The 24,736-nt window shown below is 35.6% G+C and overlaps 1 protein-coding gene across 1 annotated transcript; it reads left to right on the top strand.

The window, feature by feature from the left end:
* Positions 1 to 2,841: 2,841 nt before the first annotated feature.
* LOC111514571 (CLIP domain-containing serine protease HP8) lies at positions 2,842 to 24,213 on the top strand. The gene is made up of 7 exons (XM_074181194.1): positions 2,842 to 3,002; positions 6,787 to 7,014; positions 8,997 to 9,128; positions 12,591 to 12,699; positions 15,140 to 15,339; positions 17,988 to 18,121; positions 23,843 to 24,213. Exons 1-7 carry the CDS (start codon positions 2,942 to 2,944, stop codon positions 24,128 to 24,130), a joined length of 1,152 nt encoding a protein of 383 aa, XP_074037295.1. The 5' UTR covers positions 2,842 to 2,941; the 3' UTR covers positions 24,131 to 24,213.
* Positions 24,214 to 24,736: the final 523 nt, after the last annotated feature.

The following is a 24,736-nucleotide window of genomic DNA, read 5'->3' as shown; positions in this document are numbered from 1 at the left end:
TTCCGAAACTATAGGGGTACGGAGAAACAGTTATGAAAGGTAATTTCCATATGCAAACACGTCCCTTATATATCCCTTATATTGACCATACAAACAGTTATCGCTCAAATAATTTTTCTAGTGGCACGGTAGGGCATCGTGTACTGAATAGTTTCTATTTCCAACCAGTCACTGCAGTAGATGTGTAGTCTGTCGAAGAAGAAACATTTCCAAATACTTTAAAAATAGGAAAAATCATTCCCATATTTAAGAAAAATGATCCGCTGATGTATTTATAATAAATTGCTAGATTTTTTGTTGAGTAATAATAATTTGAGCAAGTTTCAGAACGGGTTTTGTCCGAATGGATCGACGGAAGGGAGACTGCTGCTTTCATGGAACGCATTTACAACAATGTTGACAAGGGAAAGTATGTCGGTGCCCTCTTCTTCGATTCATCTAAGGCATTTGACTCTATTTACTTTGATATTCTATCGGAAAAGTTATGCACTATAGGAATTCGTGGAATATTTTTAAACTGGATATTGTCATATATAAGGTACAGAAGGGTATACGTTAGATGGAAGATTGATTCGGACATGTTTGAGACTTCACTTGGAGTTCCCCAGGGATTCATTTTGGGACCGCTTATATTTCTGCTATACATTAATGAGCTGCCAGAGTATATTGGAACATCCTCGATTATACTTTATGCTGATGACACTATTGAAGACTCATAGTTGTATGATCTAAAAGGAATAAACAGTATAATAATAATAATAATAATAAAGGTCTTCATTATTTTCAAATAATATACATATAGATTTTAACATTGTATGCAAAAAAAAATAAAAACATTTCTGAAAATAAAGGGCGAAGTTCATTTTCTGCAGACAAACGATAGTTTTATTACTACGAAAATGTTCTTCCACTTAACCCTAATACAGTGCGTCGAAGAATTCATATGCGTTTGTACATGTAATTGACAAATAGACAATGAGTGAATGAGTGAAAATGAGTGATAAGTGACGAAAATCGTTATGTTTGTTGGTTTGGCAGCGGGGCAGAGGGGTATCTAGACTTGTGTTTTGAATAAATTATTTTTATATTCTGATCTGAAGCAAGTAATACTGAGGTTCTTCAAACTTTCAGGAACGGAATTATATAAATTATAAATTTGGTAGGTGAAAGATCGTCTGAACATTTCAGTTTTGAATTTAGGTGGGGATAATAATCGTTTAAATCGTAGATTCAAATTATGTATGTCTGTCCTGAAAGATATTTTGTTGTACAAATATGAAGGAGTTTTAGATAGAATAATTTTGTAATATAATGTGACCGCATGATGAACTCTTCTATTTTCCATATTCAACCATCCAATCTCAATTAATTTATGTGATATTCTCTGATTTTTCCTCAAGCCGTATATTAGCGTCAAACAGGATTTCTGCACTTTTTGAATTTTATTTTTGTAAATAGTTGTTAAGTTCGGACCATAGACAGAGTCAGCGAAATTAAAATGTGATAAAACTAATGTTTCGCACAGTTTCATTTTGATTTTTCGAGGAATTAAATGCCTGTTTCCATAAATCAGTTTTAGTGAACCATATGCCCGTCGAATCAATTGATTAACATGTTTTTCGATTCTTAGGTCTGCCTCTATGATAATGCCTAGGTTTTTAGATTCTTCAACAACAATCTCATTCCCGATTTCTTATTTTTTCCGCTTCACTGGTTTAATGGGAGACGACCGTTTGGTGGGAGTTGACCATTTTTCGCTTGATGATGGGTTTCCATCCATAATACAAAGTTGATGATATATCTTCATGATTTTTTTATTACTTCTAATTACAATTTCATGATCATATACCATTCAATACTGTTCAGCTTATGCTCAAAACTTTTTATTGATGATATCTCAACAAATACCTGATAAATTTTGTTTGCTGAAACATCATATATAATATAAACTACAATACCATTCAAATCAAACTTGCACATGATCAACTCCAAAACTAATCTCCTCCAAACTTGCTTCATTGAGAGTCCAATAATAAATTTGTGATGTCTTGTTGCCACAAGAATTGTAACAAGAAATATGTAGAAATATTGAATAATTTGATATTTCAGCTACATTATGAAGCATTGAATTAAGACAATGGTTGAATATTAGTTACGCGGGAGAAGTGACATTCTATTCAATGCCATTTATGTTTAGCAACTCTCTAAATTTATCAGCGTAAAAATCGTATTGTCGAATAAAAATAATTACATATTCTGTGTGCCATGAGTTTCAGTCCAATTTGACATGTTTACAGTTACCAAGGAAAATTTTGTTGTTAAAAATGTCACCTGTAGTCAATCTTTTGTTTCATGAGTTCGAAGTATTCTTGTTGCTCCTCCGTTTGGTCTATAAATATCTCTTCAACAATCATTTTTAGAAACATACTTTTTTCTGGTGTCACTGCCAATTTATGTAACTTTCATTTCTATTGAACCAATATGAAGGTTTTTTTTAATAAATTTTCGCTAGTTCAAGTTATTCTTTCTTTGCTTGTAGTTGTATCATGACTATTTTCAAATAGTTTTTATTCTGCTTCATACCGTTGCAATTAGTGTTTTAGTACATTGATGAACAGAGCAATGGTTGAAATAGAAAAAACGCAACTACTAACGTCCGTACCGTTCCTCCGGCCGACATCCGTTTTATACGAATCGGCACTACTGTGGCCACTGGCTAGTTGCTTCATCAAAACGATCACTTTCTTACGTTGAGCAGTTTATCATAAGTGTTAACTCCCTAGTGTGTTCATACACTGGTATTTCCAAGGCTGACTCAATATTCACGATTACCACAGATTGACAGAAAGATCAGATGGGTCATCAAGAAACCAACTCGCGAAATTGATTATGATAATGTTTCAGTAATGTGTGTTATGTTGTTGCGGAAGCAGAAATAAACATGATCGAGTTATTTAAAAGTACTGTGATAATTTTTGGTTTATTTTCTGTGTGTCACATAAGTAAGTAATAATTTTTTTGTGTGGCTTGTTGAGAGATTATTGAATTAGCGGAAAAATAACTTCTGAGAATGTGAAAGAATGTTTTGTTTGCTTGAACTTCGTCCCAAATCATACTTGCTAACTGAAAAGTCTCTTGTTGAGAGATTATTGAGTTAGTGGAGAAATAACTTCTGAAAATGTGGGAAACTGCTTTGTTTGCTTGTCCCAAATCATACTTACTACGTGGGCTGATAAGTCTCTTGTTGAGAGTTTATTAAGTTAGTAGAATGGAAATGTGGAAGACTGTTTTGTTTGAACTCCTTCCCGAATCATACCTACTACATGGGCTGAAAAGTCTCGGAGCTAACACATTAATGGCGCTAGTTTTATTACGTTCACCGCTTTTTCAGTGAGTACCAATCTTTAAAAGGAAGCCGTTGAAATTTCATGATATTATACTCATACATTTTAAAGTTATTGTATTTAGAGTGACACTACTTTTGTTATTTTCAAAATAATGGATCAAAAACAATTTCCTTATTTAATTTTACACTGCTTGTGGATGGGAAAAAATACTGTATAAGCGAAGAAATGGCTCAAAAAGTGTTATAAGGACTCCGCTTTATCAGAAACAACAGATAAATGTTGGTTTGAAGTGGGTGCCGTGCGAGCTCACTGTTGACCAAACACAAGAACGTCTTGATAATTCTAAGCAGTGTATCGAAATGTAGGCTTTCACGGCTGGCGTCAATGTTTTGATTGACATTCAGGTTTTGCCGAGGTCTTCTTTGGTTATAATCTCCAAACGTTTCAACTGCCACTGCGGCAATCATCTTCAGTGGTGTCTTCAGTTGACACATTAAGACGAGTACTTTAACCACCCACTAAAGATGACTACTTTATTTGCAGTTGAAACGTTTGGAGATTATAACCAAAGAAGACCACGCCAAAACGCGGGTTAAGCCAATCAAAACATAACAAACCTGAATTTTTGCATTGATATGTGAAAATGGATGAAACATGGATACATCACTTCACTTCGGAATCAAAGCGATCGTCATCTGAGTGGAGAGCAACTGGTGAACCTCGTCCAAAGCGCCCGAAAGCACAACAATTGGCTGGAAAGGTATTTTGGTATGTGTGTGACCATCGTGAACAGTGAACATTATATAGCGTTATGGAGCGTTTGAAGGTCGAAATTGCAAAAAACGATCGTATATGGCAAAAAAAAAATGTTCAACCACGATAACTTATTTTGTCACAAGTCAATGAACACAATGGCGAAACGAAATGGATTAAACTTGGAACTGCTCTCACATCCACCGTATTCGCCAGATTTGGCTCCCAGCTGCTACTTGGTCGCAGAGAAAATGTTAATGCTGAAACTGTGGCCTATTTTGAGGCAAAAGATAAATCGTTCTACAAAAGTGGTATTGAAATGTTAAAGCGGCGCTGAAATGATGATTGATGGAGATTATATTGATGAACAAAGCCAATTCTGAACAAAAAAAAATACGGTTTTTTTTTTCTTAGGCCCGGGACTTTTTAGCCCATGTGTTGAGGTATGATTGTGAAGCTGGTGTTCGACGTCAGCGCCCACATTTATCGTCCAACCCTTATTTTTGAATCCGAAATACACCGTACATATAAGGGACCGTGTATTATGAAAATTGCACATTTGATTTGGTTATAGTTTCGAACATAATAGTTTCATTTTGATCCAAAAATAACTGGACATTGATCAATACCAAGCACTATACAGTTCTGTACTGTCGAATACTCCTAATAAAGGGTAAGGTGCAGGCCTGTGAGATATTTCTGTTTCAACGCCATATCATTATTAATGTTCAAATTCATGGATTGTTATTAGAATCTGTTTGTTCCATAGTTTCCAATGCAATTGAATTATAAATTTGTATCATGTTTTAATCAAACCTCGACTTTTCAGAAATTGCAAAAAAACAGATGCATTACTCCATTTTGTGTAACAATAGTTGATTTTTCATCAATTCTATTCCTTAGAATCTGATAGTACCCATATTCGAAATTAAGACTTGCGAAGTAAATCATAACTACAAAAAAAGTTGGAATTTTTTCTCGAAAGTGATTTAATTGACAGAGAAACGTCTTTGGTTGTTTTTTATCTAACAAAGTATTAAGACTGAAAGAAAAAGAGCTGCTATTTCTTTTCCATATCTGGGGCACCAACTTTTTACCTATTGGCTCTCAAGTACGAGCATCTCTGTATGGAGACGATCAGGACAAATGTTGGACATCGATGGGCCATCCAGACATTTCCCAAAGGAGAAAACATACCAAAAAAGATCATGGTTTCTGTATGGTGCTCGGTGGCTGGTGTGATTCACTATTACTTTCTGAAACCGAGTTAATCCATAATAGTAGAGTTCTATTATGAGGAGATCGACATGTACCGGAAACAGTGTCAGCAGCAGCCGGCACTAGTCGACAAAAGAGGTCCAGTTCTTCTCCACGACAACGCCCGTCTGCACGTTACACAAATCACCTTCCGAAAATCAAACGAATAGAGCGTCGAAGTTCTGCCTCATCCACCATACTCCCCAGACTTGTCGCCAACCGACTATCATCTTTTCAAGCACGATAACTTTCTCACTGGTAGAACCTTTGCCAATCAGGACCAGGTGAAAAAGGCCTTCGTCGACTTCATCAAATCTTGAGCACACAATTTTTTTACTGATTTCATCGAATTGAGTAGACTCATAAAAACGGACAACACTCTTGAAACAAAACACTTTTTGAATTGTGAAGGTTATATTTTTAGGAGTGATTAATTTCAAATTTCAATTTCAAAAGGAGTAACACTATACATAGATATGTAGATCTTGCAAAGAAGTAACTTTCAGACACAAACTGAAATAAAAAGCCCTCCTGAAACAACTACTTTCATATAAACATTGAATTACACGAAAGAATAATTCTTTCGAAACAAATACTTTTATATGAACACTGAATTGTACAAAAAACACTTTTCTCTATTTAATTTGTATTTCATACATTCGTATTGAAATTGAATCAGATATCATTCACATGATTCCTACATAATATACTAAATGAAAGGTAAAACTCCCACTTACATGGAACACTGTCATCCTCACTGGTAGATATCGATGTTTCGCCGTATGACACTTGCCTTAGGGCTCTTTAGTACCAATCTGAATAACATAAAAAAACACACAATTCATTCATAAATTACGACTTCATGTTACGGAATGAATTTGATTTATTCATGTCATCGATGATATCGTAATGACACTCATTTGCGTATTTGATTAAATCCCAGCTAAAGGAAACTTGTTTAATTTGAAAAGTTTTATTTTTAGGAGTGATTATTTTTGGGAGAGAAACAAAGAAAGGGAGGAAGCAATCGCTTTCAAAAATTAGCTATAAAACAAACATGTGTAGATCATGCAATGAAGTAACTGTCAGACACAAACTGGAAGAAAAAACCCTCCAGAAACAGCTACTTTCATAAAAATATTGAATTATATAAAAGAAAAAGTAAAATACTTTTATATGAACACTGAATAATACAAAAACTACTATTCTCTACTCAGTTTGTATTCCAAACATTCGTTAAGCAATACCACTGGAATACTGTGATTGATGTGATATGTGAAAAACAAATGAAGTAGAATATTGAACCAAATCATCACTGTTCAATGATAAATAAATCGAAATTGGATGCGGAGGCTACTTTTGAATTCTTGACAATATATCACTATTTTCTACTCAGATATGTTCATCTCAAACAATTTTTTTATTACAGGAGCACACGATTCATGTTTCACTCCTAGGAATGAGAGAGGAGACTGTAAGGTTATTATTTCGTGTCCAAGTTTATTTGCTCTCTTAGAGAAACGTCCCATTAAGTCATACGACGCAGATTACCTGAGACGATCTCAATGTGGTTTGGAAGGAACCATGCCAAAAGTATGCTGCCCATTAGGAGATCAAAAGCCCTCAACATCCAGATCAGTGGTTGATTATATGGAACGTGAGTTACGAGCATATACATTATCGACATCAGTTGACATATTAAAACAATAAACCTCTCATGTAGAAGTGATACTCTTACACAGGCGAAAAAACTACCCAATCCTTGTGGTGACTGTGCTCATTATACAGTGCATTGCCTTAATGCCCCTTTACTTTTTGAACGGGTCAACTCAAAAAATTGAAATTTGGGATGATGAAATTAATTCGCCAATACTTTATTTTGAAGTAAAATTGACAGATGAAACTTTCAAGTTGGCGACTGGGCGCCATCTGGGAAAAAAATTAAATAGAAAGGGGGGTCTTGTGTCACATCATTCTGAAGAACCTGACGAATACTTAACAACCCTAGAAAATGAAATCAATATCTTCACCTACTACAAATGGCGGAACATTTAATAATTTCCTGAAGACAAACACATATCGATATTTCTAGAAATATTTCTTTTTAACTGCCATATGCTAATTCCAACAACCCCATAAGGTTTGTTGAGTTATTTTTGTTTGTACATAAATGTCAGTACGACAATGAACATCATTGTTCAGTTAGAATATTCTCATTTAGTTTTCGGTTTTTCTAGTAGAAAAACCGAGTACATAACAAAAAGCCCCCAGGTCATTCGTCCATTCCGGAAGAACAGCAAGTGCAAATAATTGGTAAGATGGTAGTAAATCCTGTTGTTGTGAGGTGTCTCCTTCTACTGTGTGAAGACTTTTGAAGAGGAATGAGTATCATCCATACAAAATTAAAATTGTACACCAATTAACTGAAGATGACCCTGATCGAAGAACAGAATTCTGCGAAATAATGACGGAAACCATTGCAAGGCATCCTACCTATCACCACAATATTTGTTTTAGTGATGAATGTACATTTTTTTAAAACGGCAATGTTCACAGACAAAATTGCCGTTATTGGAGTGACACCAACCCTCAAGCTTAATATCTGGAAAAAATTAACGTTTGGGCAGGAATATTGGGAAACCATATTGTAGGACCTCTATTTATTGATCAACATTCAACAGGAGAACTGTATTTGAATATGCTGAAAACTACTGTTGACCCTCTCATCACTGAAATCGTCGAAGCGAATCCTAATGAATTCGATATGGATATTGTATTCCAACAAGATGGAGCACCACCTACCTTATTGACTGAGTTCAAGATGAAGATGAGTTTGATCTTTTTTTCGAAGATGATCACTTGGTGATCGAAACACAGGCCGCGGTGTTGAAATAACGGTTTGGTGTTGGGAAAAACTCCAGTAATATTAATTCACCTACAGTGTAGATAAATCGAGACTGTCCTGAACAAATCGTTTTTTCAGTTTATTCGATTTACAGCCAGTCTTCAAGTATGCCCAATGAATATATGGGAAGGTTTCTTTCCTTACACGAGGAATTGGGCGAATTATAGATATGTGGTTGGTTAGTATCTTGTTTACCAGATGGAGTGATGACAAATTTGTTTGTTTATTGATGATGGTCACTACCTTGCACTAGCGATAGGCCAAATAGCCCGAAACCGGTCTGCAAATGTGCCCGTTCCTATAATTCAGAATCGATTCCAGCAGTTGTATCGCTAACAGCATATACAAAAAATACTTCTGTGAAGATTTCTGTACTGACACCTGTTAGATATAATCCAACGCCCTTCGTGGTATTAGCCAGGAGGATAGTTGTTTTCTAATAGGTGTCCATTAACCTACAGTGTAGGTGAGTTGAGACTGCCCGGAACACATTGTTCTCTTAGTTAACTTGATAGTGAAAGAAAAGTAGATAGCGCTTCATTCATTAATTCTGCTACAAAATCTACACTATAGCAGGTGGCTTCAACTGTTTGATATAAGGCAGCGAAGATAGCCCAGATAACTAAGAATCATTGGAAATTTTAAAATTCATTTCTTAAGAAATTGATGACTGATGAAGATTCACCTATACGATGAAATTTCAAAATATGAAGCATTTTTTTTCCATTTCGCAGCGAAACCATCTGACAGCCCTCTCTTACCCACAACCGAGGTGTGTGGTATAAGTACTCAGGATAAAATATATGGTGGATCTGAAGCAGGTCTGAAGGAATTTCCTTGGATGGCGTTATTAGAATACAAAAGGGGTAAGTCATATCTGGTTAAAGTCCAGCATCTGAAAACTTAAAAAACATTATATAAATTATATTTCATTATACTACGTTGTGTAGCGTTCATGTGTATAATCACATTGTGAATATTTGACCTACAAACTGAATGAAAAAAAGTGAATTGAAATGTTTCGTTACATGGAAAGATTATATACATCAAATTTCTTCAATTCGACAATTTGCTTATTCTAGGTCATTTTTTTATTTTGTGAGTCACTACTGTTCTGTCGGTAGCCAGGCGGTTCGACGTGGGTGCTTTGAACACTCACTCGAATTGACTGCCGTTCTGGCCGGTGGTTCAAGCCCCAGTCTGAACGAACGATTTTCACTTGCTATTGTCCAACCCGTGTTACGAATCACACGGTAAAAGGTAAGACCTCGTTAATCCCTAGCACGCACAAGTTTCGACTTCTGAGGGTTGTCGTTCGTAGGGATGCGAGTATGGATGTTACGACGTTGAGTACGTTATGACCCTTTTGCATCAAAAAGTCCATCTACTTCAATAATCATATCTTCAGCATGCTTAAAGTTTCATTTGTCTAATTCATTTTCAACCCATAAATTGGAATGTAACTTAGGGATAGTACTTGTCTCTGTTCTTTGTTATATTTTCATACGTACCGAGTTATAATCAGTTTTACACCTCATATTTACTTAATTATTACTAGTTATTCGTGTAACATATAATCAAACAGAACTATTGTTAAAAAAATGTTTCGCAATTTTATTCTTATTCACATCGATATTGTCTCTATAGTTTTTTTAGAAGGTGGCGTTAATAAAAACCGTCAGTAATTTTCGAAAGATTGCGTCGTGTCAGCAATGTTTTAGTTGACACAAAATGTTCTGATCTTTTCCAAAATCAGTTCACAGAAGAATGATAATAATAATAATGATTTATATATTTTATTTGGATCTATTTACAAGATACACGTGTACATTTCAGTGACATTCGGTTATTACCGTTCTTCCATGTAACCAACAAATGAATATTGATTTTTGTACAAGGATAATAACAATGGTAACATTAAACACATAAACTAATATGTAGATTCAAGCGAATACAAAAAAATATTCACGATACTGAAATGATAACAGATTCATCATACGATCATGACTTTCTGTATTATTTTGTTTCAATCTTGAATTTTACGAGAAATAAAAAAGACGCCTAATTTCGTTATTTTAGGATTTAATTCATAATGACCTTTTGAGTTCAAAAGAGAGTAGGCAATCGATTGAGGTAAAAATATATAGGTTGAAATAAATCAAGAACGCCATGTTCGATTGTTTTTCTGTTAGCAACAAAAATACCACCAGTTCTCTGACTCACAGAACTCTTATCTTCAATGACTAAGAAGTTAGCAATAGTGTCGACTTGAGTTTGATCATACTGTATGAGTGAAAACAGCTCTCAAAATGCTATTGGCAGTTTTTGAGACTAAAACTGTTTTAAATCCGTTTACCAGCTTTCGCCCCCTACGGACGACAACTCTCTGAAGTCGAAACTTGTGCGAGCTTAGGAGTAAGATCTTACCTTTTAACGTGTGACTCCTAACACGGGTAGGTAGGTCTGAAGTGAGTGGGTCTATTCGACCTTCCACTGCAACCCATAAGGGTTTATTGTGGCTCACACCCATTCACACTTGGCCAAATAAACCCAGCTTCTCAACGAAGCCGATTAATTTGTATGGTGAGTGGTCTTTCAGGTCAGATGGTGAGAGTACGGATCTGCCGAACTCAAAGAACCTGATTCGATCCCCAGCAGGGCAGGCACAAAGTATATGCTCTGCAGTTTCATCATTTTCCAGACAGAGGCGACACACACTGTCTTCCGACAGTCCAAGTCTCTGCATGTGATGATTCAAATGACAGTGGCCTGTAAGAAGGCCTATTAGACATCGTAGTTCATCCCTACTGTAGTCCAACAACTGTTTGGAATCAAGCTTCGAAGGGTGAATAAACGCCTTGGAGTGAGCCAATCCTGGACGATTCTGCCAGAAGTCCATAACTCTTCTTGCCATCCAGGTATTAGGTGTTTGTTTGGCAAAGCTCAAAGCTCTGCCAATGACAGGTTCTGGTCCAATGAAGCCGCTTGCAGTACCCTCCTTTGCAAGAGAGTCAGCAGCTTCATTGCCTTCCAGGCCAGTATGGTCAGAAATCCAGACCAGAGACAATCTGTTCAGTCTTCCTATCAAGGAGAGTCTTTTTTGGCAGTTTGCTACCAATTTAGACGTTGCTCGGTGGGAGCCAAGAGCTTCCAACACCGCTTGACTGTCCGAGAATATTTTTATTGACTTGTGAGTGAGGTTGGATTTATCCAATCTCTCCTCACACAATTCAATAGCGTAAATTTCCGCTTGAAATACAGTCGCATAAGTTCCTTGGCAGGTAGATAACTTTGTCCTGGGTCTGCGACTCCTAACACGGGTAGGACGATAGCAAGTGAAAATCGATCGTCCGGCCTCGAGACTTGAGCCACCGGTTCACACAGCGGTCGATTGAGTAACTGGAGCAGAGCACCCACGTCGACCCGACCGGTTACCGTCGTGAACAAGCATTCTGAAAATCATTGTGTTTGGTACTATTGCGTTATTAAACCTCCAATGATGATTTTTCTCGAATAGCCTCCACATAGAGATATATCACAATTTTATTATATATATTATTTTCAACATCCTACTTATACAACAAATCACCGTCATGAATCGAAAGAGCTTCAACTGATTTGGATTTGATTGTTGAATCAAAACAACCAAATACTTCACTCATTTGAACAGATTTCTCGTATTGATACTTTCTCAAATCATATATGTTGAAAATTTCTTTTTTGTAAACCTAAATTTTGATAAGATTTCTACCACCAAACATCAGACCAGATAGCAAATTTGTGTAAAAATGTTGTTATCAACTCTGGTTGACACATTCATTCAAAGTTTATGTGAACCTTTGCATAAATTACATTAATTCATTAACTTTCACATTGGAACTGAGAAAATAAACTCTTTATTAATGAATTTCAAAATATTCCAATATATTTTCTTTAGCAGCTGCCTGCGACTTCAATTGCAAAAAGTTGACATGTATTTGCCTTTATTTGATTTATAAGAAAATCATTTCACAAACTGAAGCCGAAGTTTCTGTCTCAGTCAAATAAATAGTACCTAATATTTTTTCAACGAGCGTTTGATGTGATTCTTCAAATTTACATAACTTTTTAATTCAGGAAATTATTCAATATTATTCAAACGCAAAGACATAGATCAGTACACATTCAATACTTGTATTAATAATCAAAATATAATTCTGAGAAAGCTGCATTCACTACTTTTTATCTATCGGTTTTGTATAGAATATTATAAATTATAACTCAGTATACTTCATTATTATGTTCCCACAAATTTTCGTGAACATTTCAACCATTATTGTTTTTCTCAGATGATGGAAAACATGGGTTCCACTGTGGCGGAGTTTTAATCAATAAGAGATATATTTTAACGGCAGCTCACTGCATAAAAGGAAAGGATATACCAAAATCTTGGACCCTGTGAGTATATGTGTATAGTAAGTTTCACTTATGAATGATATACATAATCTTAATGTTACATTTAGTGAATTTATATTTCGCCCTATATAAAAAAAGAAGAGTTGAGAAAAGAAAACAATTTTTTTGAAACTTTTCAGGCTATAAACATCGTAAATCTACAGATTCCATAGTAATGAAATGATACCTATTTCTGAATGTGTTTGTTCAAAATCTGTTTATCCGTTAACCAGCTGTCGCCCCCTTACGAAGGACAACCCTCAAAAGTCGAAACTTGTGCGAGCTAGGGATTAACAAGGGCTTACCTTTGAACGTGCGATTCCTAACACGTTGAGTTCTTGGTGGGCAGGTTCAGTAAAGCTATCATTCTTGAAAAATAGAAAATCTTGAGTTTGACGGATACAACACAACATAATAGTATAGTAAAATGAATCATTGAAGGAAAAAAACGAGTTGAGGGAGCACTCAAATTCGATTCTATGAATTACTTCTCTGGGATTCTTATAGATAATTATCTTCAGAAACACACTAAAAAGAAATAAGCTACGCGACGTCAAATAAGTGTATATTGGACAGGATAAATTACAAATGATATTATTTTTACCATACTGAACACAATTGTACTGCTTGGTGTAATGTTCATCTGTGAGAATTGAAAAGTACCACTGTCTTGTTCATTATGTTTCTCAGGCTAGTTACATGGTACCGGCTATCAGGAAACGTGCCTCATCTACAGGAGCCAGAATCTTTCCAGGAAATGAAAACTCATAAAATTTCGAATCTCATAATGATTGTCTTAATGAAAATTCATGCTTTGTACTGCTTTCGATTTTCTTCTCAAAAACGACGTTTCCGATTGCTAATACATGATAGGCGCAGTCAGTTGCACCACAACGGTCAATTGCCAAGCTGTGAGTGCCAAATTCCCTCTCAACTTTTCTGCATCCCCTTTTTGAAGAATTTGGGATAAACAGAGAGTACTGATGTTCCAACTGAATTTTGTATACTAGATTTAGCTGCGAAAATAACTGATTATGACAAAATGGTTTAGACTTTCGCGGCCTAGGGTTTTCAGTGTCACTGTTTTTCGAGTTTGAAAGTCGTGGATTTTCGGAATTTCTTCCTGACGTTTCGCTGGCGCAAGTGGCTAGCTTCCTCAGAGGTTTAATCATCTTGACAAACTTTTTGGCTTTGTAAAGCGTTTTTATGCCTTGTCAGGTAATCAGTTGTATTTGTACCTGCACTTGTACCTGTACTTGAACCTGCAACATTAACAATCTTGCCGCCTGTCGTCATTCTGTTCGTTATTCTCGAATTCCTTAAAATGGGGTTCCATATTCGATTGAAGTTCACCGCTTCTTCTTTTCTGTTGAAATTCTCCGTGTGTTTGTGGATCTCTATTGCCTCCCGTACCAGTCGGCTATAGTATCTCTGATTGGGGGCAATTAGTTCTGTGTTTTCAAACAAAATTATGTGGTCTCCTTCACTAAGTGCGTGTTCTGTCACAGCTGACTTGTCCGTTTGGCCTAGTCTGCAGTTCCTCTTATGCTCTTTCAGTATTGTTCCCATGGATCGTTTGGTGGTTCCGATATATACCTTCCCACAAGTGCACGGTATGTGATAGACCGATAGACCCCTACTGCTGATAATGGATCTCTTTTGTCTTTAGCCGACCTGAGACTTTGTTGTATCTTCCTCGTGAGTTTGAAGACTGTTTCGATGTCGTGTTTATCCAGGCATATCTACCTTTTATCCCTAGGTTCATGGCTTTTCTGATTTCGGAGGCACTGTATCCATTCGATCTCAAGGTCCCTTCGTAGTATTTCAGTTCCCTCTCCAGATGTTCTGGTTCACATATTCTCCGAGCCCGTTCCGTTAGAGTGGAGATGACTCCTCTCTTTTGGCTAGGATGGTGGTGCGATAGTGCGTGCAAGTATCTATCCGTGTGTGTGGGTTTCCGATACACTTTGTGGGTTAGTCTGGTACTACATCGTTTTAATACTACATCAAGGAAAGCTATCCGTTGGTCCTGCTCAATCTCCATGGTGAATTTTACGCTTTGGTGTTGGGCGTTCAAGTGGTTCATGAAACGGTTCAGGTCGTCTCTTCCATGTTTCCAGATGACGAAGGTGTCATCCACGTAACGTAGCCACAAGATCGGCTTCAATTTAAAAGTGTCTATCGCTTTTCTTTCAAACCGTCCACTCAGCCCAGTGATAGCAAATTATTTCATGGAACGGGAATTAATTTCTTTATATTCTGAATATTTCAAATTTTCAACAAATGTTATGTAACTTTTTATTATGTTTTTCATTAAGTTCTGAAGATGGGAATGGATTTGGCTTCAGAAATGTCAATTTCAAAACAGTTTGAAAACTCATAGCAATATTTCACAATGAAATAATTACTATTTTATACATGTTCAAATTCTGATTTATTTCAGAGTGAGTGTTCGACTTGGAGAACATAATATCGACAATGAAACAGACTGTTATTTCAACGGTTTCACACTTCAGTGTTCGCCTCCTCCTATTAATGTACCTGTTGAGGAAACTATAGCTCATGAACAATACGAACCATATGATAATGACCATTATCATGATATAGGTTTACTCAGACTGGCCAGAAATGTTGAATTTTCCGGTGAGTTATCACTTTATAGGCATAAATGGAAAATATTTCAGTGAAATTGCCTTTCTTGTAAGCTGTTGATTAAATGTTAAAATTTCGCGGGCTGCGTACATTCGATAAGCGATTTTTTAATTTTTTTACGTTGGTACATTCTTCTCAAACATATGTTCACAGTTTCATCTGTTTTGCATATTAAGTTTGTTGATGAGGTGCATAAAAATTGGAAGTGTTTTGCGTGTTCGGCGATTTTCTGCTATCGAAAAAATGAGTCAAAGATTTTGCATCAAATTTTGTGTGAAAAATATTGACAGTGGCATACGGTGATTGTACTCAGAAGTCAGAAAAATGTTGCGCTCCATATTTCTAAGGCCTTTGACCGTGTGTGGCATGAGGCGACCTTCAATCGTATACCATCCATATTTGAAATAACGCAATCGAGAAACATGGAGAATCAAGATTTGTTGCGATTGATATTTCTAAAGCCTTCGACCTTGTGTGGCATGAGGGTTTGCTAGCCAAACTTTTTGGCTTGTCGGATCATTTTTGTGTATGGCTCTTCAGATTCCTAAAAGAACGTTTCCTGCAAGTGGCCATCGATGGATATCTCTTGAATACTTTTACAACTAACGCTGGTGTTCCCCAGGGATCCATATTGTCTCCAACTCATTTTAACTGTATATCAACGACTTATTGAAAAAAACCAAGAATCCAGTACATTGCTTTGCTGACGACAGCACACTTGTCATCATTCCATTTGAATGCCAGGACATCGGCTACGGAGGCACATCTTCACCGGAAGTAGGAATTTGCATATTTTAATGGGAATCTAGAAGTGGTTTCGAATGGGGGTGAAAGTAACCAGGTTCAATTCAATGCTTCAGAAACCCAGGCATCGGTTTTCTCCAAGAAGATAAATGTCTCCAAACCGGATATAATAATGTCAGGTCAGACAATTCGCCTTTTTGCTTCGATGAGTTTGTTGGGGGTTAAAATGGACACCAATATGTCTTGGCACAATCATTTCGCTGGAATTGCGAAGGCATCGTCTCGAAAGCTTGGAACACTGTTCCGAACTGAAAACTGTACACACCTCATCAACTTTTGATGCTTCATGAAGCACAGATCAGACCTTCTTTGGAATATTACTCCGCTCCCAAACATATTCTGAAGTTGCTGGATTCCATCCAGAAAAGAGCCATCCGCCTGATTGGAGTCGCGAACATCACGTGCAACCTTGATACCTTGGAACATCGAAGAAAAGTTGGAAATTTGTCACTTTTCTATAGATACTTTCACGGAAAGTATTCAAGTGACTTGGTATATATTAAAAATACGCCACGAACTGTGGCTCCTCATCGTTTTGAGGTTCAACTCAGTATACCTCGAACATCACTGTTTAAGAACTCCTTCATCTGGAAAACTGCGTTTATATTGAATAAACTTCCTGAGAACGTTTTTTCAAATAGATTTAATCTCCAGCGATTTTCCTGCAGTGCTTTTGTTTTGTCCTTAAAAAAAAAAACGAATCGTTCAACCTTTTCAAAGGAATTCAAGAAAATGTTGATGACGACTCTCGCTTTAACGCTCCAGCACATCAACAACAGACAAAAATGTTGAGAAAGTGAAGAAAATTTTAATGGAGAATCGTCTAAACACCATTAGTCGCTGAGGATAACGGTATATCGGTTGGCTTTCCAAAATTGCTAAACTTTGACAAAAAAAATCGTTGTATGATCATAACTCAGGAATTGTTGAATGACGTCAATGGGGATCCAGATTTTTGTAAAAGGTGGTGACGAATCATGAGTATACGGTTATGACATCGAAACCAAAAGACAACCTGGACCTAAAAAGCACGTCAAGTTCGATCAAATGTCAAGGTTTTCTTCGATTACTGTAGCGAAGTGCATCAGAAGTTCTTGCCACATGATCAAACGGTCGATGAGGAGTATTATCTTGAAGTTATGCGTCGCTTGCGACAAGCAATACGAAGAAAACATACGGTTTTGTGGAAAAGCAATTTAATGTTTTGGCCATAAACAACCAAATCATTATGTCTCAGCCATCGTATCTTTCAGATTTGGCCCCCTGCGACTTTTTCCTGTTTCCTGAAATGAGTAGACGAAAACCCAATCTCTGAGAGAGCTCAAAAGTACATATCAGAACGCAAGTGTATTTATTATATCTAAGGGGAACCTTTTTGAAGGGGACGAAATAGAAACTGATGAATAAATAAATATACTTTAAAGAAAATGGAAATTCACCTTATTTTTGAACAGAGTGTTATAAACAAAGAAAAATGCAGTAATAGTTGATTGTGAAATGTTAAATCAGAACCATTCATTTTCCTATAAAACCGGAACATACTTCAATAAAAAACAACTCTACCTCAAACCTTGGCATATGTAGAAAATAGGCTGGAAATAGATTAATTGTCGTAGTATAAAAAAGTATATAGTTTGTAGTCTTTTTCTGGTCAATCAAACAAGAAGTCCCGACGTATCGAGCCTCTCAAATTGGAATCTCATGAATTTTAATTTAACTTATACATGACTTCGATTGTATTATATTACTTAAAGTTTATTATGTCATTCATGAGAAAGAATTGATATAAAGTTTTTATGTACACTGTAAAAATAAATATTACCTACTTATTTCAGTTTACGTCAAACCCATCTGTCTACCAAAAACTAGATTTGATCAGGCCAAGAGTTTTGTTGGAAAAAAACTGACAGTGGCTGGTTGGGGTAGAACTGAAAATAGATCAGAGAGCCCTGTGAAACTGAAACTTGATGTAAGTATTGACTACTGTTTGACGTCTACTTTAATGATCAACTTTGGCTTCGGTAAAGTTGAATAATCCCATTATAACGTGATTGTATTTAGTGTTTTGCGCCTACTTTAGCAAAATTTAACTTCAGTGAAGTTAAATGATAATATTATTATGTGATTGAGTTTCGTTATGGTTTCAGATCTGGGATAAACGGTGAGTTTGCGAGAACAGAGTTCTCGGTGAATTTATACAGGCAAAATATATTAATCATATATGATGATTTCCGTAAGACTTCTGAATGAATCCTAATAGTATTGAACGATTACGCTCTTGATGATATTATCATAAAAATAACTCTTGTGCATCCAACTCTTGTTTTGGATTTATTGTACGCCAGATGTTGCAATTTCACCTTTTATTGTTACTGCTATCAAGACAATTGAAAGACAAAGACAACAGAATTTTCAGAGCTGAAGAAAATACAAAAGAGGAGTCAAAAAAAAAATTCTGGTGGGAAAACTAAGCCCAAGAAACAATTGAAATCTATAGACATTGTATTTGGTGTTGAATGTAGTATTTTTCTTTCATTCGCAACAATGTCACATCGTTAAGGTACAACACATTTATCAGAAACTGCTATGAAATAAAAATTATTATGTGTTGATAATTGTGTGGCAAAAAAAGTTATACTTTCACTGGGGGAGCAACCTCACTGAGATTACTTCAAGGTAAGTCCATTCTTGCTGCTGAGAATGCGACCATACTCAGACTTGAGTGAATAGCTGCATTACTTGGTCTAAAGTTATCTAGTTCCATAAAGAATCTTGAAGAATTTTCTGAAATTAAAATATATTATAGGTTCCATTCCATGGTTTCCTTTATATATATTGAAGTAAAAGGTAAAATGAAGAAAAATATTTGTTAAAAAATCCTGGATCTTGCATCTGAATGATATGGAAACTTTCTTGAAAATGGACCTAGTTGAGTGAAAACTGGTTCAAAACAATGGCAAAAACATGATAGTATTCTTTTCGAAGAAGAAGTCAAAGTAGGAGAAACTGATATTGGTATTTCGAAGCAAAAAGCTACAAAAGACTTCAATCATTTCTTAAAACATTTTAACATGTTGGGAATGGTTGGTTGGATAATGAGATTTGCTCGCAATTCGAAATACGAAAATTTGACGAGAACTGGTGAACTGATATCTGAAAAAATCGGATGACATGGTTAAGTTCAAAATTGTCGGGAATGAAGCTGAATCAAATCAACATTCAACACTTTTCAAAGTAATAAGTACATTGTGGAAAATTAGAACAGAGTTGTTGTAGGAAAGTATCAATAAAATTTCAAATATCTTGTTGAATACTCTTCGTGAGCAAAACAATAGCAAAATCAATACTCCTGATCGTTCTGAATTGAATGATTCCGTACAGTCCTTCTTGTCTTGTGTTTGTAAATATTTTTCTGGAAAAATCCTCACTTGTTTACTTTGTAGTAAATGTTCAAGAGGTAGCGAAAACTTATGTGAATTTCTGGAAATTCATCTAGCGTTTCCTAATATGACTAATAACCAGTACGTGCAAAGCTTATTGTTGAATAATCTGAAAATGGAATTTTTAACAGGTGATGATCGACTGTATTGCCAAACATGCACCAAACTCACTGACTGTTATGAGGAAATAAGTATAGCTGAAGGACCAGTCAATCTAATAATAAAAAATCTGTTTGTTTGAAATCTGTTTTTCCGTTAATCAGCTGTCGCCCCCATACGAACGACAATTCTCAGAAGTTGAGAAACTTGTGCGAGCTAAGGACTAACGAGGTCTTGCCTTTTAACGTGTGATTCCTAACACTGATGATTTTCAAACAAGACTCAACCTCTGACGGAAGCAATAAACTCTTTCGAAGGTTCGAAATAGATGAACATTTCAATCTAGCAAACCACTATTATAATATTCATGAAGTTATTATTCACTGTGGTTCTGGCGTTGAATTTGTTCATTATTACGCCTTGGTCAAAGATGAAACGGATTGGTTTAAGTTTGACGATAGTCGTGTCACGAAGTGTTCTGGCGATGTATTGAATGTATTGGAGCCTCTGGAAAGGCTACATTTTGTTTTATGAGAGAGAGGACATTGGCAGATCAAGATCTTCAGATGATGTGGTACTGCAGGTTTTTCCGGGTTTTCCTGCAGCTGAAAAAGCAAATGCGCCACTGGAATAAATGAAGTCGTCCCGGAGCGCCAATTAATTTTTATTGCTGTTTTTATTTTTATCGTTGTTTTATAATTTCACAATTATATTCAATATGTTGAATACCTTATTATTCTCTAACAAGTAGACACAAAATCACATTAAAACTTGTGTAAGAGAGTCACAGGCGTTCAAACAATTTGAGTATTCATCGAAAACAAATCTGGATATTGAGAGGTAGAAAGATCGCAAGGCAAATTATCTGGAAATGTGGTAAATGTAAAAGAGAAAAGATATAATTCTAAATCTGTGAATACTCCAGGTGCTCCTTTTCCATAAAATAGAGTAAATTGACAAGCTGCTTTCGAAGTCCGAAGTATCGATAAAAATGAAAAGAAACGCTGATGTCTTAATCGATCCGCTTATGTTTTGTGAAAAACTTTCGTACATATGTTGATAGATGGTACAAGAACTGAAATCTGTTGCGCGTATTTCATTCATATCTTCAATTTATGGACCATAATGTGAAAACAATCTTCCAACTGATATCAATTCATTCCTAAATATGGACAACATTGAAAATTGGAGTGCCAATTTGACATTGTCAAGTAGTGCCTCTCGAGTTGTATTGAATGAAATGTTGAAATTCATTCGATCTCCTTATTATTTTATTATATGCAATTTGTATCGATTTAACTAGAGCAATGTACCTCAATAATGGGATGGTAAAAACATATCGTAGGAATAATTGAAAAACTTTTAGGGTGGAATTTGAACATCCGTAACTTTTGACATTGTTCTAAGACAGTGAAACACTTATTAATGCATGACCAACAACATACATTTCTGAAGATCATAATAAAGTCAATCTTTCAATACCATCAATGTTCAGCAGGAAACAATGGAATACATAATTTGGATGAATTCTACAGACAACATTTGATGAACCGGTATAAATTAATTCAAAAGTAGGGAGTTGTTTTCCGTAATCATTCCAGAAAGGAATACCCGGTAGGGCTGATTAAAACTGGTCAAGGCAAAGTACGAAATTTGAATGTAAGAGACATCGGCAATATGAAAAGATTAATTGGCCTTTAGAACGCATAATAGAAGTATATCCTGGAAAGGACTGTTTCCAGTATAAGTTAGTAGTAGGAAAAAGTTGAATGGCAATAGAAGTGAAGAGCCAAACTAAAAGGATGAAGATATCGAGATGAATGAAAAAAAAAAATGGTCAGAAGACGAGGAACCTCGACTGGTGACAAGATCTGGACATATTGCTGAGTTACCAGAACGTTATGGTTTTGATATGAGTTGAATTTCATTTCATTTCAACATTCTGTAAGAAACTTGTCAAAGAGGGAAGGATGTTGGAATTGGATGGTATCATAGTCAAATTGTTATATTCATAACTTGATGTACGTTCTAATATATTAACATACTGTGAAAGCTAATTTTTGTTAAATAAAACTATCATCAAGTTTCTAGATTCAACATAACTTTGCAACATTTTGAAGTTCAAAATTAACAAAATCAACTGAATTCTCTTCAGTACGTTATCATGGTTGTCATGAAGGATATTCCAGAAGATGTTCCCCAGGTACGATTCGAGAGTTGAACATCCAGCCCTGGATAACTGCAGGTGGCCTAAGATGATAAGGAAAGCATCTTCTGGCTATTATCATAACCCTGGAGCTATTGGAGTGCTTCTACCTGAAATGAGTCACAGAAGAACTACTTTCCAGGCCTAATATTTGTGTGTAATCACAGACTAACCTAAGATCAATTCCTAACTAGATTGAGAAAGATGTGTGTCAACATTGGGGTGAAGTTGGTGTACATAGACATTTATGCCGTGTGCTTTCACCGTTGCGGACCGGATCAGGTTTTGATCTTAGAGTTCCATTCTTGTCAGCTGACCGCAAGATCACTCATCAAATAAAGTAATCGGCTTCGTCGAGAAGCCTCAATGATCTTTCTAGGGTGATAGTGGAGGATTTAATAGACAAACTCACTTCGGATCTACCGACGGAATTCCTCTTCTGCAGAGATATGAAATTTAAGGTTATTTGCGTAAAATTCACGTGAAACAAATGGGTGACCTTATGCTTCAGATTTCGAACGATGTCACAGTTATACCTCAAAATTTTTTTGAGCTCAACAGATAATGGAAAAAATAAGACACAGAAAAAAAGGTGCTGAAGAAATCGCCCTGAAATAAATTCCTTCTGAAAGTCACCAACTCTGGTCTCTAGCCTGACGAAATATAGTGAAGCTATCAATATCATTTGTTCGAAGCATCTCACTTTTTTGTCAAGTACTTTGAGGCATTTAAGCAAATGGAAGATGAGCTTATGAAATATCGTTTCGAATGCATTGCGGTAAGAGCCAGGAAGAGATTGTGCTTATACTGTACTGTGTCCTGCCTTAAACATCTATCGATGATAAGATTTTCTTCATATCCAGCGACTTCTCTCACTGACCCTTTTTGCTCATAAATCAGTTCGATAACTTGGTCAACTCACTGCTTCCACTAGAGACATGAAATGAAATCTATGTCCTGATGGGCTCTGTTACTTTTTCCACCACTGTTTTGATTTTCTTGGGATGAATGTCGCCGAATCGTTTTTCGAATTATTGTGAATCTGTGTGTCGGGGGTAATACTTTGGATGATGTGAATGAATAAATTCACTGTAGGTGTATACAGGACAAGTCAATAAAATTTCTTTGGTTTAGTGCTCTCGGGTGAAACAATTTTTCTAAATGTTCAAGACTAATTTTCAAAATTATTTTCTCACACACTGAGTGATTTAAATGAGCGTCGCCAAACAACTTTATGAATTTTTTATAGGAACACCCAGTATATAGGTATTTTTTAGGTTTTCTGAGAATTTTTTATTATCGGAGTTCTGTTGCGGCTTTGCCAAATCATTCTCAAGTTCTGTCTTGCAGATAAGTATTCAAAAACAGCAATTGAATGAATGTTTTTCAGAAATACTGAGTAACTATGACCATTTCTAGTCTAGGGATTTTAGAATGTTGTGAAGGACTGTCGATGAAACTTTTCAAGTTTCATTAATTTTCAAAGAATTGTTCAATATTTTGAATGGAACACATTAGTTGTATATTATAGGGGTATAGAGTATACTATATGTAAAAGTACGTCAAAATTGAGAAAAATGTTTAAATAAATATTCAATTATAATTATTTACAAGACATATTATGTATATGCTTGTGTGTGAGGTGTTTTAGAATAGTTACGAGTATCACTTGACATCTGAAACCCGTAATTACTTCATTTATCTTCGATTATATTGAATAAATTTGTTGATTTGATAGAATTTTCATAAATGAGAAATGATATTGGTGCTGAATTGATAGGTTATTCATTGCGACTCCAGATGAAATGAAATCAGGCGGATTTATTTTTTCTCATATACAAATTATTTCCTTTCTCTTGCGGGACATTAACTAATATTTTTGACTGAAAGCAAGAGTCTGCACAGACTGCATCAATCAAATTTGTCATTTCAATTTAAATTCTAGGTACCTGTCAGAGCTATCTCAGAATGTTCCCAAATCTACAGCCAAGCTGGTGTCAACCTCCAAGGGGCTCAGGTCTGTGCGGGTGGTGAAAATGGAAAGGATTCCTGTAAAGGCGATAGTGGAGGGCCTCTAATGAGCCTAAATGCTGATGAAAATGGGGAGATAAATTGGTACTCCATTGGAGTTGTTGCATTCGGTCCTTCACCGTGTGGCATGCAAGGATGGCCTGGTGTATACACTAAAGTTGCCAACTATGTATCATGGATTGTTGATAAATTGAAGCCGTGATAATGAAAATCAGACACTTTTCATACTTATGTAATATTGAAATATAAAAGTATACTTCAATACAAGTTTTGCAATGCTCCTAATGCTCTGAGTTTCAAAATCAATACACCAAATAGTACTGTTGAAACTTTCATAAATAGACTTTTCAATGCATATACTCAATCATAGTAACATAAATATTGATTTTTCGGGCGAATCCCACTGTAAATCGCTTCTCACTGATCTGTTGGACAGTTACTATCTTGGTTCTGAATTGTTGCAAACGGTTAACGATATCCTGATTCGGGAGTATTTAGAAAGAAATATCTACTAATTATAGTAATCTGTCAATATTTCATTTATAGATAGAGCTTGAAGAAATTAATGGAGTTTATGAAAGTCGATACTGATAACATGTACAATAACTTTCTGGATATATTTCAATACAACATTATTCACATCAACGAGAAAGGGTGGGTAAACGATCAAATCATTTCAATGGATCAAAATTCAGAAAAATTATTCTGATTGGCAAAAAATCAGAATGATTACGAAGCAGAGCAAATATATATATATATATATATATATATATATATATATATATATATATATATATATATATATATA

Source organism: Leptinotarsa decemlineata, unplaced genomic scaffold (genome assembly GCF_025532065.1).
Source record: "Leptinotarsa decemlineata unplaced genomic scaffold, Ldec_3_MD MMD2_tig00026307_RagTag_RagTag, whole genome shotgun sequence".
Classification (NCBI taxonomy): Eukaryota; Metazoa; Arthropoda; class Insecta; order Coleoptera; family Chrysomelidae; genus Leptinotarsa; species Leptinotarsa decemlineata.
The sequence above is the reverse complement of the archived record's forward strand: the minus strand, read 5'-3'. Positions and strand labels throughout refer to the sequence as shown.

Coding starts and splice junctions, on each gene's coding strand:
- LOC111514571 (XM_074181194.1), top strand. CDS start 2,942: ATGATCGAGTTATTTAAAAGTACTGTGATAATTTTTGGTTTATTTTCT. Junction 3,003..6,786: donor ATTTTCTGTGTGTCACATAA/GTAAGTAATAAT, acceptor TTTTTATTACAG/GAGCACACGATTCATGTTTC. Junction 7,015..8,996: donor AGTGGTTGATTATATGGAAC/GTGAGTTACGAG, acceptor TCCATTTCGCAG/CGAAACCATCTGACAGCCCT.